At 48.5% G+C, this 21,950-nt stretch overlaps 1 protein-coding gene across 1 annotated transcript; it reads left to right on the top strand.

Annotated features, from left to right (window-relative positions):
• The first annotated feature begins 4,910 nt into the window (after positions 1 to 4,910).
• Positions 4,911 to 21,567, top strand: LOC146208032 (uncharacterized). The gene is made up of 4 exons (XM_084577954.1): positions 4,911 to 5,107; positions 17,356 to 17,478; positions 20,388 to 20,534; positions 21,391 to 21,567. The coding sequence occupies exons 1-4, from the start codon at positions 4,970 to 4,972 to the stop codon at positions 21,565 to 21,567; spliced, it is 585 nt and encodes a 194-aa protein (XP_084434080.1). The 5' UTR covers positions 4,911 to 4,969.
• Positions 21,568 to 21,950: the final 383 nt, after the last annotated feature.

Below are 21,950 nucleotides of genomic sequence, written 5' to 3'. Positions count from 1 at the left end.
TCATTAGTCCACTCAAATGGCGCAGTCCAAGCTTTTCTGGTAGCCAAAGGCTTCATTCCTCAAAGGCGATGAAAGCTCAGAAGGCCCAAGAATCCTGAGCTCCATAAGCGAAGTTGGGGAGGCGGGGAGGGGAAATCTGAATTGCCTTGCTTTTACTGTCGAGAAATCGGATACCTTGTGTATTGACGTGGTGGTCAAGGAACTCTATTGTGGCTACGCCGATGAGGCACTTGCGTGGATTGATTATGAGGCGATGTTGGAAACGAGCACGCAATGAACTATGACATGCTCAGATGGGGAGATGGGGGGCCTTACTCTTCGCCTCCATCGAAAAGTAGCCACCGTGGCCTTGATTCGAAGGGTCCATTTTGCACAATAGCGACAATGAGCAGCAATAAAATTCAGGGGCACTTTGGCTCCCTAAAGTTCTTCAAGGCTGAAGCCTTCCCCGCCGCACTGCTTAGGCATCAACTGCGAGACTGTGATTGACTAGAATTGTGACAGATACTGCGCTTTTTCTTTGCTGTCAACCAATTTTAAACGCCGCTAATGCGTGCTGTACTGCGTCTATTTCTATATATGCTCTGTGGTACGGCCTTCGAAGAAGCGCCAAATGAAGGGCGCCGCACGGACGCCGGGATGGAACGCCCGGCAGGGTGAGCTTCGTAATGCGTAAATCTTCCGTTGACGTCATCAGCAGTCATGACGTCATGACCGAATGTGACGTCATTATCACTTCGGTTATCAGACATGATCGGATGTGATGGCACGATGACTTCACCATGTGCCGGCTATGGATGTCTCGAAACGTCTAACCATTACTATTGGTTAGTGACAGTCTTGCAATTTCTGAGTGCTAGTTAAAGTCTGGTTAGTGTTAAAAATACCCCTTAACTGGCAAGTGAGGGTTAGTGATAGTTACGATGACTTTCAAATGCATGGGTTCCTATGGGCATCTGCTTAAATATTTTATTACCAGTCGCAAATTATCATGAAAATATCTTGTAAATGCCTTAAAACTGTTCCGATAATATCCGATGGCTATTGGTTAATTATTGATTAAATTGTGACTGTCATATGCCCATACAAGACACGCGCCCGAAACGCGAACGCATTTGCGGACGATGGTATGAGGCATTAAAGGTTTTCGCCTTAAAACCTTCCACGTCTTCCTTCCACCACCACTGCGAGCAGCTGGCACGTCATCAACGCCCTTTGCCGTGAACTTGGGAGCGGAACAAATTTCGAGCGTGCCCCAAGGACCTATGAGTAGTAGGTCTGAGTGGTGACCAGAGGGTCCTTGATTGATTCCAGCGTCACCCGAGTTTCTTTTTTTTTTTTTGACGAAATTCCCATAAAGAAAGGTGTTAGGCAAGGCGACACGATCTCCCCAATACTATTCACAGCTTGCTTAGAGAAAGTTTTCAGAGACTTGGAATGGGAGAAGTTAGGGATAAGGGTAGATGGAGAATACCTCAGTAATCTGCGATTTGCTGATGACATTGCCTTGCTAAGTAACTCGAGGGATGAACTGCAAATAATGATTGATGACCTAGACAGGAAAAGCAGAAAGGCAGGCTTAAAAATCAATATGCAGAAGTCTAAGGTAATGTTCAACAGCCTCGGGAAGGAACAGCAGTCTACGTTAGGTAGCGAAGCACTGGAAGTAGTCGACGAATATGTCTACTTAGGACAGGTAGTAACCGCAGATCGGGACAATGAAAAGGATATAACAAGAAGATTGGGATGGAGCGCATTTGGCAAGCACTCGTAGATTATGACTAACGGCTTACCAGTATCACTCAAGAGGAAAGTATACAACAGTTGCATCTTACCTGTACTCTCCTATGGGGCTGGAACGTGGAGGCTAACCAAGAGACTTCTACTTAAGTTGAGGACAACCCAGAGAGCTATGTAAGGAAAAATGGTAGGCGTAACATTAAGAGATAGGAAGCGTGCAGAGTGGGTCAGAGAAATAACTCAAATTACTGACATTCTAGTGGAAATTAAGAAGAAGAAATGGGCATGGGCAGCACATGAAGTGCGAAGAGAGGATAACCGATGGTCGCTTAGGATAACAAACTGGATTCCAAAGGAAGGAAAGCGTGGTAGGGGGCGGCAGAAATTTAGGTGGGCGGATGAGGTAAAGAAGTTCGCAGGGGTCAAGTGGATGCAGCTAGCGCAGAACCGGGTTAATTGGAAAATTATGGGAGAGGTCTTCGCCCTGCAGTGGGTATAGTCAGGCTGATGATGATGATGACTAATTTACATTCTTGCATCTCATAACGACGTTTGAAACCTTGTAAACGGAGGGGGAATTGTTTAGGAGCGTCATCTCTTGTGCGGTTCGATCGCTGCGCAGTGTTTAACAGCCCACACGAGGTGATGTAGTTGACATGACCCTCTCCATCAATACATATTTTCGCTACAAAGCGCAATGATTCGCTTCGGACATCCGATCTAAGGCAATACTCCCGCGGTACAGAGGAACCCTGTGTGGTGGACATGGGCGCGAGTAGAGCCTCACTGCAGGCACGTATTCGACAGCAAAAATTAAAGAGCACTGCAGAATCTGCATCGGAGTAATGCGAAAGCACGGATGCTGCTATTGGTTGCTTCTGAATGCCCCTAGTTGCTCATAGTTGCTTAATTCGCTTGTTATTTACTCATTTTATTCTTTGGTACTTTCAAATTGCGCGCAAATCCTTTCCTATGCCCTTTTTCTGCTCTAATTCCAGTTACGTGATGTTACATCTACGTCCCATGAATTCACTTCTTGTTTATTCATTTTAGTTTTTGGTACTTTGAAATTGCGTGCCTATCCCTTCCTATGCCTTTTTTGACATAGATGACGTCACACCCTTGACGTCACCTTAATTGACAGATTTAACTATTTTAAATCAAAATGTAAACTGCGCGAAAAAACGGGACAATAGGCGAAGGAACACAAACAAGACAACACAGGCGCAGACTTCCAACTGTTTATTGGTGAACGAAAGCACATGCTATATACATGAGGGAACTTACATTTTGATTTGCATGAACCATATCGCCCGCAAAAATATTCTAATAACTATTTTAGTATTTGATACATTCAAATGTGGTGCCAAGCCATTGGCTAATGAGACCATTTTCGGATTTCTGTTTCATTGTTTCCTCTAATTAATTACATAAATAACTTATTGGCCTAATTATTTTTTCGCACACATTACGTCACCCTATATCGATTGACACCACTCATTAACTCTATGACTTGTCAATTACTCACAACTGCAGCGGGCACAATTTTACGTGTTTTGCCTCTAATGAATTAACTAATTACCTTATTGGCCTACTTATTTCGGACACAACGATACGTCACCTCCTATCGATTGACACCCCTCATTAACCTCTACCACTTCTCAATTGCAACTGCTGCGGACATCATTTACATTTCTTGCCTGTAATTAATTACCTAATTACCTTCTTGGCCTGAACCCAATTACCTTTTTGGCCTACGCCTCCGGGGTGACGCAGTGGTTACGGGGCTCGACTACTGTTTCCAAGAAAGCGGAATCGAATCCCGGCCTCGGAGGTTGCGTTTCGATGGAGGCGAAAAGTAAGGCGCCCGTGTGCAGTGCGATGTCAGTGCACGTTAAAGAACCCCAGGTGGTCTAAATTTCCGGAGTCCTCCACTATGGCGTCTCTCATAGCCTGAGTTGCTTTAGGACGTTAAACCCCACAAACCAAACCAAACCAAACCAAACCAAACCAAACCAAACCAAACCAAACAAAGACCAAACCAAACCAAACCAAACCAAACCTTTTTGGCCTAATTATTCGGGAGCAACATTACGGTCAGCCTCTATCGATTGACACCACTCATTAGCCTCTACCGCTTCTCAATTACTCGCAATTGTCGCGGACACGATTTTGCCGACTGAAATCGGTGAACATAGCGAAGTAACACTTTCGTGTTAATAACAAACATCAGATAGTGTTGTACTTACTGTCAGTTAAAGTAAATGTTCACTAACTTAACGATCCTAAATGTTCAGGCAAATGATGTTTTGTCACGTGTACACTTTACCCAAAATCCCTTAAAGTAGCCTACGTAAAATCTCACTTGGCCTTAAAATGATACTTATTCCCACTGTTTCGATATCAGTGGTGAAACTGCGACCGAACGCATCCCCAACTTTTTCTGCGTTTGCGCTCTCCTAGTCGAAATACTGGCAGCATCGTTACTTCGTCTTAGTAAGCAGCTTTTAAAGCTGAGGACTTTCTGTCTGCAGGAAAAGAACGAAAATACGACGGGAAAGGTATTAAGAGCCGACTTCTTACGGCTATCCAAGCACGCTTGGTATCAAAGGTCGAACACACACATGCAATCATATCTTGTACTGGACAATTCAATGTAGTAAAAGGCGCAAGCAATGTTCAAGTGAACGCCGGCGCGTTCGTGCCGCATCAGCACTGCATTAATTGCTGGTGAACGCACCCGCTTGCGCCAAAGTTGTCGCAACGCTGGCTTTTAGCTAATTCACTCACAAATTCAGCATTTTTCCGCACTAATAATGCTTAACCATTCATAGAGACACCGAAAATCATAGACGGCTTTGAAAAATACGGTGGTCGTACTCACAGTGACGTCACAAGACCACAGTTGCGAACTTTAAACTTCGAATTCGTTGCAACTCGGATAATTTTGTTCCTGCTCTTCTGAGACGCGGCAATAAACAGGCGGTTGCGTCCCATAGGAGACTGGCAGTAATAAATCGGTGGTGGTTTGCTAATAAGTTTAAAAGAAAAAGTTTTGTTTAGCTCCTAGATTTCCTTTGCGCTATCTTCACTTAAATTTACGTACCAAAAAAAAAACAAAGAAAAAAAAAACCTTTCGAGCAGTTTACACGCGAGGTTGCGCCACTTTACAACGCGCCTAACTATGGACTCAGCACGCTGCAGCTGCGTTACTTTTAGCGCGTAAATAATGACGCTACAATATCGAATATTAAAAAATAAGCTGTGTTCCCGCGGTCGTGGTGGACGTGGAGCCTCGGAGGACGTGAGAACAGCCCCTGTAAGGCTGCCTGGGTCCTGTAGCAGCTTTCCGGAACTGGAGCCGCAGGTGAGTAGCCCCTCGCATGATATCGTTCCATTCTTGTCTTAGTGTAGAACAAAAAGAGTTAACGGAGCGTAAACGAAACGTGTTACCTTCTGAAATCAGTGTGATGGGATACGCATTTTAGGTGATCGGAAGTACAGAACGAATATATGCCGTGCGACTACTGCGCTCACTTCCGACAGTACGGTAATTTAAAGGCTGGAATAGCTGATCGCCGTGTGTTGCATGCATGTTCAGAGGAGAACGGAGCGAATAGTCTGACAAGGCAAGGAAGCCGCGTTGACTGCCTGGCAATAGAAATAAAGTGGAAATTGATTTTGAGGAAATGGAAAACGCCGTGACTCACTACTCGCTGGAGACAAGCGCCTCAACTAACACAGTCCCGACGATAGGGGTAAAAGGAGGGAGGAGGTGCTCGGAAACCTTAGTGGTGCTACCACAGCAACCGCTTTCCACTCTCGACACCAACGACACGTAGTTGGTAAAAAAAAAAGAAAAAAAAAAAAACGAGGCGCAGTGCGTGAGCTCGCGTGGCGTTTCGTGGGTCTAGCGTCGCCGGGCCGCGTCTCGTTCGCATTTTTGCAACAGCCATTGGCACGCGCCTCGCTTCCCTACCTTTTCAGGCGCACCGTCATCACCGAGGGACGGCGCATTGTCTCCTTTAGAAGTGCCCAGAGCCTGAAGGGTTTGCGTGGTCACCTCACCCTCTCCCCTATTGTTTCAATGGCTAAAGAATGCGGCGTTAACTTGCAGATGTGCACCCTTCCCGAAGACTGCGTTATCTTTAACGCTCATAACATACTGCCTGCTTTAATGATACAAATAGAAATGCTAAAAAAGAGAACTTACGTGAGTGGGCGTTCGGCTAGTACCGTCACACAGTCCCTCAGTGAAACTAGAACACTATAGTGAAACGCACAATGGGAGCGGGCGCGACGCTGCAGGCACTGTACTACAAGAGGCACTGGACGGACGCACCGGTCACGTGAGTTCGCTATATCCCCTGTTCAAAAGTATCAAATTGCTCAGAACGAAAAGCCAATGTTTGCTCATGCTAATTTAAAGTTAGTGTGTGTAATCGATCAATTAATAGAAAAAAATTAAAAAAAAAAATCACATTTTAGGAAAGTAGGGTACAAAGGCGTCAAAATACTCAGATGGAAAGCCGATGATTTTTGATGGTAAGTACCTGCGTATGACAAACATTGTCCCTGTGTGTGGAACGCTATTTCGTCTTACATTGAACGGTGGAGTTCCCCAGCGCTGCATCGAACGCAAAGAGCGCGTTCCACAGAACGCGCATTGGGACGCATCAAGTTTTAAGATGCGGCGTCCGACCTTACCCGTGACGTCATCACCCACCCGGCTATAAGCCGAAAAAACAAAAACAAAAACATCGTAAGCGTTTGTTGCAACGCGGCTTACCTTTAACGGCGGAGCCTGTGTTGTCTTAGTAGTATTAGCTCTATGCCTGCGTCCCCCATTTTCTTTTTTTTCTTGGCGTTCTTAGTGTAGCTTGTGTCTGAGAGTTTGGAAGCCTGGTTTGTCATAACAGCAAAGAGACCCTATTCACTGTCAGGTTCATCAGGCAATAGTCGTGACAACCCTGTATTGCAGACATGCCATAACCTTGGGTGGTTAGAAACTAAAAGCACAAATAAAATGTTTCTGATGCGTTGGTGCCGGTCTACCGGCCTCCTCCTTGCTGTTGTTATTGGGGCTGTAGGAAGAAGGAAAACAATACGCGGGCCTGCTACTGGCTCTGTAGCTGAGCCACCTCCGCTGCCTGTTGTGGCTGTAGGAAGGAAAAGAAAATACATGGACCTGGCTCTGTAGCTGAGTCACCTCCACTGCCTATAATTGGTTCACAGGAACCTGTAATTGGTTCACATACCTCAGGTCGGCGATTTTTCCTACTCGTGTTTATTTATTAATGCATCTAGGATTTTTCGCTCACGGCTAACGCCGGACCACGCGGGACGGCCGCCGCCAACGACGACGCCGAATTTTTTGCGACACGGGGCTCTTAACGCTGTCGCGTTAATAGAGAAGAGAAAGAAGAGTCAGAGAAAGACATGCGCCGCAACAGCCGTCGTCCACCACCGAAGCGGTGGCCGGTGCAATGACGGCCAACAACATAAAATTCGGTGCCAGGCTAGCCCCCGCCGCAAGCGGCGGTGAGCTACCTGTCCCAGCCCCATCATATATATAATATATCTATTATATATTATATATATAAAACTACAGAAAATTTTCTGATGTTACGACAGAATTTCTGTGCGGTTTTTGGCGGGAAACCTGTTGTGACAATAGAACATTCTGTAGTAACATCAGAAATTTCTGTAGTTACAACAGAAAAGTGCTACAGAACTACAGACAACAGAAATATATTACAGAAAAACTACAGAACTACAGAAAAGTACTACAGAACAACAGAAAAATCTGATGGATACGACAGAACTATAGGATATTTTGTCGTATTTTTGACACAGTTCTGTAGTTTTTTTCGACTGAGCAGGGCTAGAATAAGCCACCCTCACTCGTTCTCTTTCCTGTGCGCCGTTGGTTTGTTGGACACTTGAGACGCTTTGCAACGTCGCGGATTAAAAGTTCGGATTTCACCACCCCACGAAAGGGCACGCCGCAAGGATTCGTAATCTCACCAGTGCTCTTCAACATTGCGATGATCGGACTGGCCAGAAAACTCAGCAAGATCGATGGCATCCAGCACGCAATGTACGCCGATGACATTACGGTCTGGACGAATCGAGGCTCGCTAGGACAAAAGCAAGAGAGACTGCAGGAAGCAGCAACATGTGTAGAAGAGTACGTGAGAGAAAGGGGCCTCGCCTGTGCCACGGAGAAGTCGGAACTTCTTAGGGTAGGGTCCAACCCCACCAAGGTGGACCTGACAGTAAGGTTAGAAGGCCAAAATATACCGGAAAGGGACATGATACGCATCCTAGGCATGTGGATCCAAGGAAGCAGATGTACCCACACAATCAGTCTACTCAAGACGTCAACAGAACAAGTAAGCCGCATGATAAAGAGGGTATCGCAGAACAGAAGCGGGATGAAGGAAAGCGACACGATCAAGCTCGTCAAAAGCCTGATAGTCAGCAGAGTCACGTACTCGTTGCCATACCACCGCATGACCAAGAAAGACAAAGAACAGACGGAGGCGCTGCTAAGAATAGCGTACAAGACGGCACTCCACCTACCAAAAAACACATCAAATGAAAAGCTGCTACAAATGGGCCTAAACAACACATTCGAAGAACTAACGGACGCCCAGCTAAGTGCGCAAATAGTCAGGCTCCAAGAGACAGTCACCGGCCGCAAGCTCCTAGAATAGGACACGACGTAGAAGGGATCGTAGATAGAACAGCCACCATTCCAGACGAGGTCCGTCAAACACTGGATGTCAGCCCCCTGCCGAGAAACATGGATCCCAACCTCCACGCCGCTAGAAGGCAGGCCAGGGCAGACTATGTGCAGCGGAACCTAGCCACAATGGAAAATACGGTATACACAGACGCGGCCCTATACCCATGGGACCGCTGGACCAGAAAGTTCAGAGTCGCGGCAGCAGTGGTAGGCCACATGGGGGAACCAATCAGCAGTGCGACGTTAAGAAACTGTACGGTAACGAAGGGGGAGGAGGCTGCCGTAGCTCTAGCGGCCGCCGAAGGTTACCGTAGGAACAAGTCTCTCATAATCCTAACAGACTCAAAGCAGCATGCAGGAACTACACACGGGGCAAAATAAGCAAGGAAGCGCTGAGCATCCTCCTCGAAGCAAGGCTTCCAAATAAGACCTTAAGACACAGGATTTTCTGGATACCGGCACACACCGGGATAGAGGGTAACTCGAGGGTAGACAGCCTAGTTCGCGAGATCACGAACCGAGCAGGACAGTCAGAAGCCCTGGAGGACCCCATAACGGTGGAACCAACGTATACAGAAATACTAAACTGCCACAGAGGGCGGAGATTCAAATACCCACCACCCCACACATTAACACAGCACGAGGCGGTCTGCTGGCGGAGACTGCAAGCAGGGACATTCCACAATCTATACATACTACACAAGATGTTCCCTACACATTACAGGAACACATGTCCGTGGTGCGGGGCAACCCCCACACTATACCACATCACATGGGAATGCGAACGAAACAGAGCCTTCCACAAACTAAATAACCCGAGTGCGGAACAATGGGAGGGTCTGCTGACCAGCAGCGAGCTCACGGCCCAAAGGGCACTGATGCGGCACGCCTGCGAAGCAGCAAGACTCAGCGGTGCCCTGGAATAGGGGCGCCGACCTTGTGAAGAGGCCGAAGATATGAAGACATCGGCCCGCCGCTAAACCTAGAAACTTTTTAGAGCAATAAATGTTTTCTCTCTCTCTCACCGACGCCGTGTCATCAAACGCCGCAGGCTCTCTTTCCGTCTCTCTGATGTTACATCGTGCGTGCCATGGTTGCCAGTAGAGCTACAATGACCACGCGAATGATCTCTGTGCATTACTTTGCCCTACAGAAATGAAAGGACACATTCTCGAACAATGTCGTTTATCTGAATAATAATAATAATAATAATAATAATAATAATAATAATAATAATAATAATAATAATAATAATAATAATAATAATAATAATAATAATAATAATAATAATAATAGTAGTAGTAGTCTGGTTTAATATAGCAAAGGAAAGGCGCTGTATTTGTCACGTTTTCTGCCGACACCGGAACCACGCCCTGAGGGAAGGAGGAAGGTGGGCGTGAAAGCGGAAAGAGTGAAATAAGTACTGTAGTGGAGGGCTGCGGAGTAATTTCGACCACCTGGGGATTTTAAGTGCGCTGACATCGCGCAGCACATGGAGGCATCTCCAGTTGACCTCCATCGAAATGCAGCGACCGAGGCTCGGGTTCGAACCCGGGTACTCAGGTAAAGTAGTGATTGACTGAAAATTAGACGGTCTCTTAATGTCTCAAATAGAGATGGGTCGCTCAGGAGTGAGCCGGATCTTTTGAGCGGCTCTTTCAAATGAGCAGGTGAGCCGCGGCTCACTAGAAGTGCGCGGCGGTTCTTTTGGTTAGCTGGCTCTCGTAAAGCACTAGCAACGAGACTACTCGAACTCTGAGTCCATAACACAATACATGAACTTCGAGAGGCCCACTTAGAAGCACAATACCTTAGATTGGCCGCTACAACTACCGGACGACACATACTCATTAAGGTAGGCATCACTATTCCCCCAAACAATGCATCCATAAGAAAACTCCCTACCAACATTTACACCTCAATCTATACCAAACGATTACGACGAAACATGCACCCCCACCATGACCAAGATCGCAGGAATGCGCGCGCGGCAGCGCTCCACAAATGGTACGGGAATGAGCCCGATGCAGTTTGGGTGGATGCCGTCTGCGATGAGAACGGAGCCACTGCAGTTGTACACAACCCCCACATTTCCCCCCTAACTGTCGAGCTTCCTTCAAGCACTTCCTCTGAGGAAGCCGAGGAGACCGTTATAGCTATTGCTCTGGCATACACAGATGCCAGTTGTGTACTTAGTGATTATAAAACTGCCATTCTAAATTATGCCAGGGGCCGGATTCATCATCATGCGCACCGCCTGCTGCACATGCCCACCCCAACCTCCCCCGACGGGTTGAGCTCATCTGGGTGCATACGCACTCGTGAAATCCCGGCAACGAGGCCGCCGACTATTTAGCCCGAGGGTCTAGAAACCGGGCACAGGCGGACCTCGTGGGGGATTTCTCGAAGGAGCGTATGCACTCGTTTGCTGAGTTCACCGCAATCTCCCGCGATGAGCGCTTCATCCATCCCTCACTACCAGAGAACAGTCAATCTGGCGTCGCCTGCAGACACGAACGCTGCCGATACAAGCACTACTTTCAACATTTAAGCCGGTAAGCCGGCATCCCCCATATGCACTTCGTGCTAGCACCCCAATGCCACCCTTACCCACATTGTTATCCTGCCTGGTGTCTCCTCCCCTCCCCCACCCGCCGGGCCGGTGCTTCTCCTAACCTGGGGGAACTGGGAGACCTCACTGCGGTCAGCGGACCCGGCCAGGCAGATCGTCGTCAGATACGTCATGGATCAACATCACATGAAAGTTTAGATCGCGAGTGGGGTCGTGCGAAGACCCAGGACAGGAGGCCTACGTGCCTCGAATTCTTCGTATAATTATAAAGTTTTTCCCGTCCTCCTCCTCTCTCGTTCAGTGATCCGATTCGTGGTGCCGAACTGTTCCTTGAAAGCTGGATCTTTTCTATCGCCTAGGTGCAACTTTGGCGCAATCTTTTAGCGACGCGAGAAAACAACTGCCCTTCCGCATGGCCTCCGAGATCACCCTCGCGCGCGTGGAAACGTGCGCGCGGACGTGATCTCGGAGGCCATGGCCCACTGCAGTTGCTTTCTCGAACTGCTAATAGATGGCGCTGAAGTCACACCAAGCAGAAGACCCGACTCTAGCGGAAGGTTCTGACGGCTCACTGAACGGCGGCTCTCCAAAAGAACCGACGCTTAGTGAGTCGCTGCTGATTCTTGCTCTTTCGGCCTTTAAGAGCAGCTTAAAAAATAGCCAAAGACGAGGGGACGCGAGGGGATGTTTGCGGCCATTTGCGACTCTTGTGAGGTAGGGCGGGCTGCATGACGTCCGAGATCAGCCCCGCCCGCGCGAGAGAAACGCGCGAGCGGGGCTCATCTCTGAAGCCATGAAGCCATGAAGCCAGGCCTCCGAGATCACCTCCGCACGCACACGCGCGCGAGGGTGATCTCGGAGGCCATGCCGCCACCAAGCGCGGCCTCGCCTCGTGAGGGCACAAGTTGGAGCCTTGCTTTTGCAGCTGTGACGTCCCACCGCTAGGCGCGCCGCGCGCGGCGGGCGTATCGCCTCGCGATGGCACAAGTTGGGCCCCTGGTTTTTGCGGCAGATGGTATGACGTCATAGCAGAGGTCAAGCTAAAGGTCAATGGTAGCTACCGTGGCCTCGCCACGCGAGGAGCTGAAAATGAAAGTAGTATTGCTTTCGCAATAAAAAGTTCAAAGTGTGTAATTTGTTAAATTAATTCTAATAATTTAAAATGAAAAATTGGAGAAAGGGGGTTCAGAAATGTCATTATGCTCATAATGGTGATTGACTGACGAGACAAGTGAGGGAATGTTCTCAAGATGAAAAGGCAGTTCTCGATGGTTGTAATTAAGAAAATATACAGCGTAATAATATACAGCGTTGGTAATAGAGATATCAACTGACTTCTACTAGACTATAGGTGATGTGTGTTTGTGATTGTGCGAAAACGGTGAGGTTTCAGAGGTACTGCTGACAGAGAGGATTTGTGAAAGCGCCTGTTTGGGCCAGAGAGTCCTGGGTAAGTTGTTGCAAGTGTCCTGTGGTGCACGTTACGCTGATAAAAAATTAAGGTCTTGATTTACCACTATGGTAATAAAGTTAATTAATTGAACAACTACACACTCCATATTTTCATCAAGCATTGGCCTTTTATTCCGAGCACTTTTACACCTAGCAAGCCCTTTTTTCTCATTTTGCATTTTTTTCTTTCATCTTAATTTACAAATTGATCAATTGCATTTTCAAAATATTTTAAATAGCATCAGCAAGCATCGACTTTTCATTCTGAGTGTTTTGAAACCACTTAACCCCCTTTCTCCAAATTTTTTCTATCTCCAATTCACCAAATATTCAAATAATTATAATGATTTTATTAACTCGTCATCGCCTATCATACACCAGTATGCGATCAATCACTACAACCAAAATCAGCATGATTTTTTCGGCAGCCCCCGAATATTTTTCACGCGCGCTGTCGACTACTACTACTATTACGACGATGACGGCTCCGACGGCTTTTCGACCGAACGAGCTCAACAAGCGACACTTAAAATCGGAATCGCTTTTCCCTATCGCTATTCTTATGGCATTCAGGAAAGTAATAGGTGAATTTTTCCAATGCACTCGGGCATACACAGGAACTAAAAACAGTTCGGAAACGCGGCACGCGGGCACTCTAGGCGTGCGCAGCGGCCGAATGACATCTACCAGCATGCACCGCGGTAGCGGCGTCGTCGTGAAACTGGCCGGTGGGATCGGCCTATTGGTTTACAGGAAAGGAAAGGCGCAGTATCTGTCACACACTTTCCGGCAAGTGTTTGTACGGTACACCATCGCTCCTGTCACGTGGCGTTCCTTGGCGCTCGTTCTAGTGTGGGATTGCACTTGGAGGAGGAGGAGGAAAAAACTTTATTAAACGAGCGAGTTTGGACCCTTCAAGGGCCCAGGGCCACCGCACGGCCCTCACATTACGCGCATGTGTCCAGGTCACGTAGGGCTATGGCACTGGCACCCCGGTCCACACAGCGAAGTTGTATGTCCAGGTCCTGCGACGTAAGAAGGGCCTCCCATTCCTCCCATGATCCGATGGCGGGCTGTCCCTGCGGGAGAGGATCGGCAGGGCAGCCGAAAAGAATGTGGTCCAAGGTGGCGCGCAACTCTCCACAGAGAGTGCACTCACGGGAAACGGGTCGGTAGTAGGATAGGCGTTGAGGGGTGAGAAGCGTTCGGGTTTGAAGACGCCTTCAGATGATTTGTTGGGAGTGAGACAGCTGGGGGTGGGGAGGGGGGTAGAGTCGAAGTAACGCTGACAAGAACACAGCTTGCGGAATCTTGCTGATTATGACAAATTTCGTGCACAATTCTCGCGCACATTTTGATCCATCAGCCTAGGAGGAGGAGGACAAAACATCTTTATTTATTGAGTCAGCGAGGGGGCGGGACCCTCAGTCAAGGGTCCCGTGGCCGTGGCTGCAGTAACAGCGCGGCGAGCCAGCCATTGCTGGCGCTCCGGGCAGGGGTCCTGCAGTGCGGCCTCCCAATCTTCCATGCAGGGGGGGGGGGGGGGAGGGCTTAAAGAAGGGGTAACTTGGCGCGCCCAAACCATGTGGTAGAGCGTTGGCCGCTCAGCTCAATGTGGGCAGTCAGGGGAATAAAGGAAGGGGTACCAGAGGTTTAGGGGAAATGGTGAAATGAAGGTATTAGTTTGCAGGCGGCGGTAAGTTGCTGCTTCTTGAGTAGACAGGGTGGGGGAAGGGGAAGGTAATGTACGGCGAGACAGCCTGTAGTGTTCAAGCAGTTCTGTGTATGTACGGATCGGGGAGGCATACGTGTGATCCGGGAGAGGGGAGGCTCGGGGAAGGAGCGCGCGAGCGTGTCGATGGGCAGCTTCATTGCCGGGCATCGACTGGTGTCCTGGAATCCTGATCACACTGATCCTTTTAGGAGGATTAGCGACGAGGATTCGGAGGCTGGCGGCACCGATGTGTCCGCGAAGGTAGTTACGGCAGGCGGTGCGGGAATCTGACATGATGGTAGCTTGTGCATAGTGGCGGCGGCCAGAGTGATGGCTGCTTCTTCGGCAATACTCGGTTCGGTGGTGCGAAGAGAGGCATAGTTGAGGAGAGTGCCCGCTGGAGATGTCACGGTAATGGCCATATGTCCGTTAACAGGGCCGAAACATATATTGATGCAAGGGTATTCGGAGCCCCCTGGCCCCCTGGGTCCCCCCACGGCCCCACCGCGCTTAAACATTAATGTTCAAGACGCCCGTGTGCTGTGCGATGTCAGTACATGATAAAGAACCCCAGTGGGTCGAAATTCCGGAGTCCTCCACTACGGCGTCTCTCATAGCCTAAGTCGCTTTGGGACGTTAAACCTCACAAACCAAACCAAACCAATCTGACCCTGACGTCGGTAGCCCGGCGAACTGCTATCTTTTGCTTCGCCAGGTCCTTGGAGCATAGTGTTGCCTCCCAGTCTTCCAAAGTCCAGAGTGGCACCGATCCTCCGGGGGGAGGAGACGCCGGGCAGGTTAGTAGGATATAGGTCAGTATAGGTCAGTTGGGGGCTAGAAAGGTTTTCGCCTTAAAAATAAAATTAAAAAGCACTGCAGAATCTGCACCGGAGTAATGCGAAAGCACGCATGTTGCTGTTGGTTGCTTCTGTTTCGAGTTGCTTAATTTACTTCTTGTTGGTCCATTGTAGTCTTTGGTACTTTCAAATTGCGCGCCAATCTCTTCCTATTCCTTTTTTTGGCTCGACTTCCAGTTGCGTTACGTCACATCATCTACCTCACATTCACCTCTTGTTTACCCATTTTAGTCTTTGGTACTGTCAAGTTGTGCGTAAATTCCTTCCTATGCCCTTTTTTTACGGCTCTACTTCCGGTTGCAGATGTCACATTCTTGATGTCTTATACACTAGTATAGTGCCTAGAACATAGGCACTATAACACTAGGGCACCCCTTTCTCTCGTCCCCCTTTCACTCCCACCTTCATCCCTTCCCTTGCGTGCGGTTCAGGTATCCACAGAACAATTGTGGCAGATACTGCTCCATTCCTTTCCTATGAACCAGTTATTCTAATTAATTACCTAATTAACTTATTGCCCTACTTATTTTTTCAGACACAACATTACGCCACCCGACTGGCCGAACACGCCGCCCGGGTCCAAGGGCTCCAGGCCGTCGTGTAGGCGGGTAGGTTGATGCCTACTCTGTATCTGTTGGAAATTAGTTTCACCACCACCACCACTACCTCTATCGATTGACGCCACTCAACCTCTATCACTTCTCAATTACAACTGCTGCGGACACGATTTTGCGGACACGTTCTGCGGAAATGATCTGTGGACACGACTTGCGGACATGGTCTGCGGACGGAAATCTGTGAGCATAGCGAAGTAATGCTTTCGCATTAAAAAGAGTATGCGCAGCTTGCTACACAATGGGGGTTGTGGCTGCCGCTCGCTGCTGGCCCTACGGGGCTTGGTCTGGCAGGTCCCCGCTGTTTGTGGCAGGGGCAGCCTGCTACCGGCGGTTGCACCTGTTGTAGGCCTTCATTGCACCCGCCACCGCTTCTATAGTGCCTAGAATATAGTGGCCAACATATTCTAGGCACTATACCGCTTCGGTGGCGGACAACGGCCGTTGCGACGCACGTCTTTCTCTCTCCCTCTTTTTCTTTCTTGTCTATTAGAAAGCATTACTTCGCTATGTTCACAGATTTTTATCCGCAGACCGTGTCCGCAGAACGTGTCCGCAATATCGTGTCCGCAGCAGTTGTGGGTAATTGAGAAGTGGTAGAGGTTAATGAGTGGTTTCATTCGATAAAGGGTGACGTAATGTTGTGTCCGAAAAAATAATTAGGTCAATTAGTTATTAGGTAAATAATTAGAAAAAATTATAGGCTCTCTTGAGAGGAAAATGGGGAAAGCCTACTCTTCCTATCCTATATTTTGCTCATCGTTAGCCTCTTGTCGGCATTCGTTGCAGTGCTACGTATAATTGGTTTACAGGAAAGGAAAGGCGCACTATCTATCACACTTTCTCCGGCAAGTGTGTTTGGGCGATACACCATCGGTCCTGTCGCGTGGCGTCCCTTGGCGCGCGTTCAAGTGTGGCATTGCAGATGGTAAGGACGCATCCCGCCCTGGCCAATCAAGATGCCGCAAAAGCGGGACACACTTTGTCCACGACAGCATGAGCCATTAAATGCTTTCGCTTTAATAATTGGTTCACAGGAAAGGGAAGGCGTAGTATATCTGCCACACTTGTTCGGTGGACACCTGAACCGCGCCGTAAGGAAAGGGAAGAAGGTGGGAGTGAAAGCGGAAACAGAGAAAGGGTGCCGCAGTGGATATGGCGTTAAGAATGTGACGTTACGCCACCGGACATAGAGCAAAAAATGGGCATAGAAGAAATTGGCGCGCAAATTGAAAGTACCAAACACTAAAATGGGCAAAGAAGGGAATTAAGGAACTAGAAGCAATCAGAAGCAACCAACAGCAGCATTTGTGGTTTCGCATTACTCCAATGCAGATACTGCAGTGCTCTTTACTTTTTTTTCTCTTGCCCGCAGCGCAAGTTACTCAGCTACAGAGCCGGTAGCAGGCACGTGCATTTTCCTTTCCTTCCTACAGTCGCAACAAGTACTACTACTACACAATGTCGTCAACGACAGTTGCTATTGTAATTTCCTCAGTGTGAAATCTCTATCAAGGGTACAGTGGCTGCAACAAGGGGCGGGCGATATACCGTGTTGCAACAGCAACACTCAGGCTTAAGCATTTTTCCAGAGCAGATTCTGCAGTGTCCTCTGAAGCTGTTTCTATGTGGCGCTGAAACCTGGCCTCATGCAGGATGGCTATATTCGTCAAGTGTTTCTACCCTCGAGGCCACCACGAAGAAGAGGAATAGAACTGGGTGTCACTGGAGCCGACGCCGTCTCGAAAGCAGCGGCACCTAGCACCGCCGGCGCCAAGGTATGTACGTTATAAGAAATTAGAGGATCTCTTAGATGTCTCTTAAGAGGAGAATGGTATGTACGTAAAGCCTACCCTTCCTCTCGTATCAAAAGAGGTGGTGGTGGTGGTGGGGTGGATGTCGTCCACGTACACGCTGAATTTTAGCCCCTCGATGTTGCTTAGTGCTTTTGGGAGACCCCTCATATACACGTTGAAGAGGAGGGTCGTGAGAGCCGATCCCTGCGGTGAGCCCCTGCTTACTAGTTCCAAAGTTGGAGACTCTATGTCTTGGAATTTAATGCAGGTTATCCTACCTGTTAGGAAGTCTCTTATGTAGTTATATGTTCTGGACCCCACTCCGATCACCTGGCGACTGCTGAGAATCGCCTCATGCCTGACGTTGTCGAAGGCTTCCGTTAAGTCTAGTCCCAAGATTACTTTGACATCCCTGGATCGTGAGTCTATTTGTCGTGTTATAGTCGGGACATCACGTCCTGCGTGCTCCAGCCTGGTCACCTGGTGACGTTATGATCAACCGTGGCATCATTATGACGTCAGTACCGGTTATTAGACATGGCCGGATGTGACATCATGATAGCGTTGCATCCGGCCACGACGTAACTTGAAAGGACGTTACCAAGTGATAATATCATAGTCAGTCATCTCTGTCATAACTGTCAATATCACTAACTACCACTAACATTATAGATGACTATCTACCACTAAGTAGCGGTGGCAGTCTCCATGGAAACCACGCTGGCATGATGCTAGACAAAGAAACCTAAGATACGTTGTCATGTGCCCGGTCTGTCTGTAAGCATTATTGACAGGTTTAGAGGGACAGAACGGCGGACGCGGCCGTGAGTATGACGCAATAAAGACTTTCGCCTTAAAATGTGTGCACCCTATATAGTCTCACCCACGGAGTAAGATAGACAGGAGCGCCGACTCCGCTTTTAGGAAAGGCGATTCATTCATTCATTCATTCATTCATTCATTCATTCATTCATTCATTCATTCATTCATTCATTCATTCATTCATTCATAAACCTTTATTCATAAAGATGACCCGAGGCCTAAAGGGGAAGGGGGTGGGTTGGTGAGGTTGAGGGCGCCAGACTCTGACATGAAGTCTAGCAGGGCACTAAGCTTGCGCTTGGCGTTGGTATTGGGGGGCTGTCCAATCTTCGTAACTCTGAATGTGATGAGCAGATGTGTAGCGTGCGCGGAGGCCAGCCGTGCCATGACAGCGACTGGGCGAACACTTACGAATTTCGACGCACGAATTTGCAGGAGGCCTTCGCAGTTCTGTGCTCATGCGGCTTTCTCTGCTGATTAAACAGTGTACGAAACGCTCGGAGTACGTTCCAGAAAAAAAGAAAGGCAGGGATATATTTCCGGTTACTGCAGCAGATGTTTGCACAATATTGCATCAATGCTTTATCATTTGAGAGATTCTCGCAGCTTTGTGTCTACGAGAGAGCTGCGTGTAGGCTCCGTTCAACGGGGCTGCAAAGAACTTGTGAGGTGGAATAAAAAAAATCCACTTTGGAGTCAAATTTCTGCTGCTTTGCTGAGTGATATCATTTATAGGGGGTATTGTGTGATTCCAGAGAGGATGAAATACGGTGCTGGGAAAGTAGTCTCTTTGCAATAGGGCCTATAGTTCTGCTAATTTGCGAGTTGTGTCTGGAAAGAAATGCAGTTATTCTTTTTCGCGGCCCTTGTTAATGGCGCCAGTGTGTTCGGACTGTTTTTTATAATTGAAGGCAACTGTTGGCTCTTTTACCGCTGCCTAGCTGAGTCTATTTCGAGATTGAGCACCGTCAGGATCCATTGTTCTGCGAACCTCCGCGTAATCGTGCTGTGTCACGACGTGCAATGGAGCCCTCAATAGCAGCAGCAGTCACGTTTTCACGTAAGTACTAAACAAACGTCTTGCCGACACTAACCAAATAATTCGTCAAGCCGTAACGAGTCACGGTAAAGAACCGGTAACGGAAACAGAACGAAACCGGTAACGAAACACGGGCATTAAGGCGAAAGCCTTCAATAGCTCATACTGTCGTGGACAGTGTGTCCCGTTTTTGCGGCTACTGTCGCGTGGCGTTCTTTGGCGCACGTTCAAGTGTGGGATCGCAGATGGCAGGAACGCCTGACAAGATGAGACTTGCGGAGGAAAGGCGCAGTATCTGTCACACACTCCGACAAGTGTGCGTTTGGATGGATGGTACGCCATCGCTGCTGTCGCGTGGCGTTCCTTGGCGTGCGTTCTAGTGTGGGATTGCAGATGGCAGGAACGCTAGACAAGATGAGACTTCTCAGGCGTTCGCCTTTCTCTACTTTAGTCGCTAAAGTCCCTCGTACTTCTTCCTAAGTGCCGAATGACAAATGCTTAAGTGTCCTCGCCCATAGACGACAAGAATGAGCGAGTCGATAGCAAAAAAAAATAAAAAAAATAAATAAATAAAAACTTAGGGGGTTTCTTAGATGCCTCATAAGAAGAGAATGGTGAAAGCCTACCCTTCCTTTCCTGTAATTTGCCTCCCATCTTTAGCCTCTTGTCGCCATTCGTTGCAGTGCTACATATAAATATATCTGGTTTACAGGAAAGGAAAGGCGCAGTATCTATCACACATTCATCGGCAAGTGTGAGTTTGGACAGTACACCATCGCTCCTGTCGCGTGGCGTTCCTTGGAGCGCGTTCAAGTGTGGCATTGCAGATGGCAGGGACGCATCCTGCCTCGGCCAATCAGAACGCCACAAAAACGGGGCACACTGTCCACGACAGCATGAGCCATTAAAGGCTTTCGCCTTTAAACCATTAATTGTCTTTTTCGGCGCCAAGAAACCCATAATCCATATTCGCGTTTCTCGGTCGTTGCGCAAGGTATTCCTGCTGACGCTGAAACCTATCCTCATGCAGGAGGAACAAGACCTAACTTCGAGAGGCACGAAAGCAAGCGAGGGTGGGAAAGAACCAGACTGCGCCGGAGTCGACGCCGTCTCCGGAGCGCCGACGCCGCATTCCACTGCGCCGGTCACAGTGCTCCGTCGTGTTCGTGAAGCCGAGGTGAGGGGCGCTGGGTGAGCCGACGCCTTTCGGAGCAAAAAATTCCTAGATCACTGCAGAATTTGCAGTGAAGAAATGCATAAGCCTAAGCGTTGCTGTGTTGTCCGCGGGATTTGTCAGCGGGATTTCGCGAGTATATAGATACTGGCTCAATTGTCTCTAAGTAATTACCTAATTAACCCGCACAAAGTATTTTCGTCACTTTAAACATCTTTCCTCGGTGCTGTGTCCGATGGTACCGTTTTGTTTTCTATATACCAACCATAGTTTCTCTTTCGCGAGTGCCATATACTGGGCCTTTCCTTTCCTGTAAACCACTTAACTGGCTCTAATTAAATTTCAATGGAGGAGGAACGAAGATGCGTCTGTGTGCTGTGCGTTGTTAGTGCACGTTAAAGATCCCCAGGTGGTCGAAATTACTACGGAGCCCTCCACTACAGCACCCCTTTTGTTCTTTCCGCATTCACTCTCATCTTCCTCCCTTCCTTTACGGCGTGGTAAGGCAACACCCTCTTCACTATTAAAGGTCGAGGTGGTGTTGGGTAAGGTGTCCACATAATGAGTGTGAGAGACATTGCGCCTTCCCTTTTCTGTAAATCAATTATTACTTTTATTGGCTCTAATTACCTAATTAAACCAAATCAACCAATTTGTCATCTGCACACCTTTTTTGATGCTCTATCCTATGGTACCATTTAATTTCTGATATACCAGCCAGTTACTCTTTTACAGCGCCGACAAAGTCATGCCCACGCTAAACCTGCCTTCATAGCCATATAATGCTTACGCATTAATAATGTTCGCATTTATACTTCGTTATTCATTCATGCTAACACTGAAACCTATTGTAACGCAGGAGGAACCAGCCCTACTACCCCCGTTACGCACGGAAGCAAAAGAGTTTAGGAAAGAAGAGCCAGTCCGCGTCGGAATCGATGCCGTCCCCGTCCCCGGAGCGCCGACACCGCACTCCACTGCGCCCGTCACAGTGCTCCGTCGTGCTCCTGAAGCCAAGGTGAGGGGCGCTGGGTAGGCCGGAGGCTTTCGGGGGAAAATAACGCTCGCGTTTCTCCTTCGTTCCGCAAAGTTTTCATGCTGACGCTGAAACCTACCCTCATGCAGAAGGAAAAAGCCCTACTACCACCTTCGCTAGGCACGAAAGAAAGAGAGGATAGGAAAGAACCAGACCGCGCCGGAGTCGACGCCGTCCCCGGAGCGCCGACCCCACAGTCAACTGGCCCGGTCACACTGCTCCGCCGTGCTCCTGACGCCGAGGTATATGCTTACCTTCGGGAATCTGGCTTTCTTTGAAAACAGGCCCGCTACACGCAGATCGATACCCCGGAATTACTTTCTGTGCGCAAGAACTTAGCGTGATTAGCTGTCGCGGTCACAGTCATGACTGCCTTTGAAATG

This window comes from Amblyomma maculatum, chromosome 1, assembly GCF_055883805.1.
Source record: "Amblyomma maculatum isolate TAMU_Amacu chromosome 1, ASM5588380v1, whole genome shotgun sequence".
Classification (NCBI taxonomy): Eukaryota; Metazoa; Arthropoda; class Arachnida; order Ixodida; family Ixodidae; genus Amblyomma; species Amblyomma maculatum.
This window is presented reverse-complemented; position numbering and strand designations above follow the sequence as displayed.

Coding starts and splice junctions, on each gene's coding strand:
- LOC146208032 (XM_084577954.1), top strand. CDS start 4,970: ATGACGCTACAATATCGAATATTAAAAAATAAGCTGTGTTCCCGCGGT. Junction 5,108..17,355: donor TTCCGGAACTGGAGCCGCAG/GTGAGTAGCCCC, acceptor GGCCTCATGCAG/GATGGCTATATTCGTCAAGT. Junction 17,479..20,387: donor CTAGCACCGCCGGCGCCAAG/GTATGTACGTTA, acceptor ATCCTCATGCAG/GAGGAACAAGACCTAACTTC.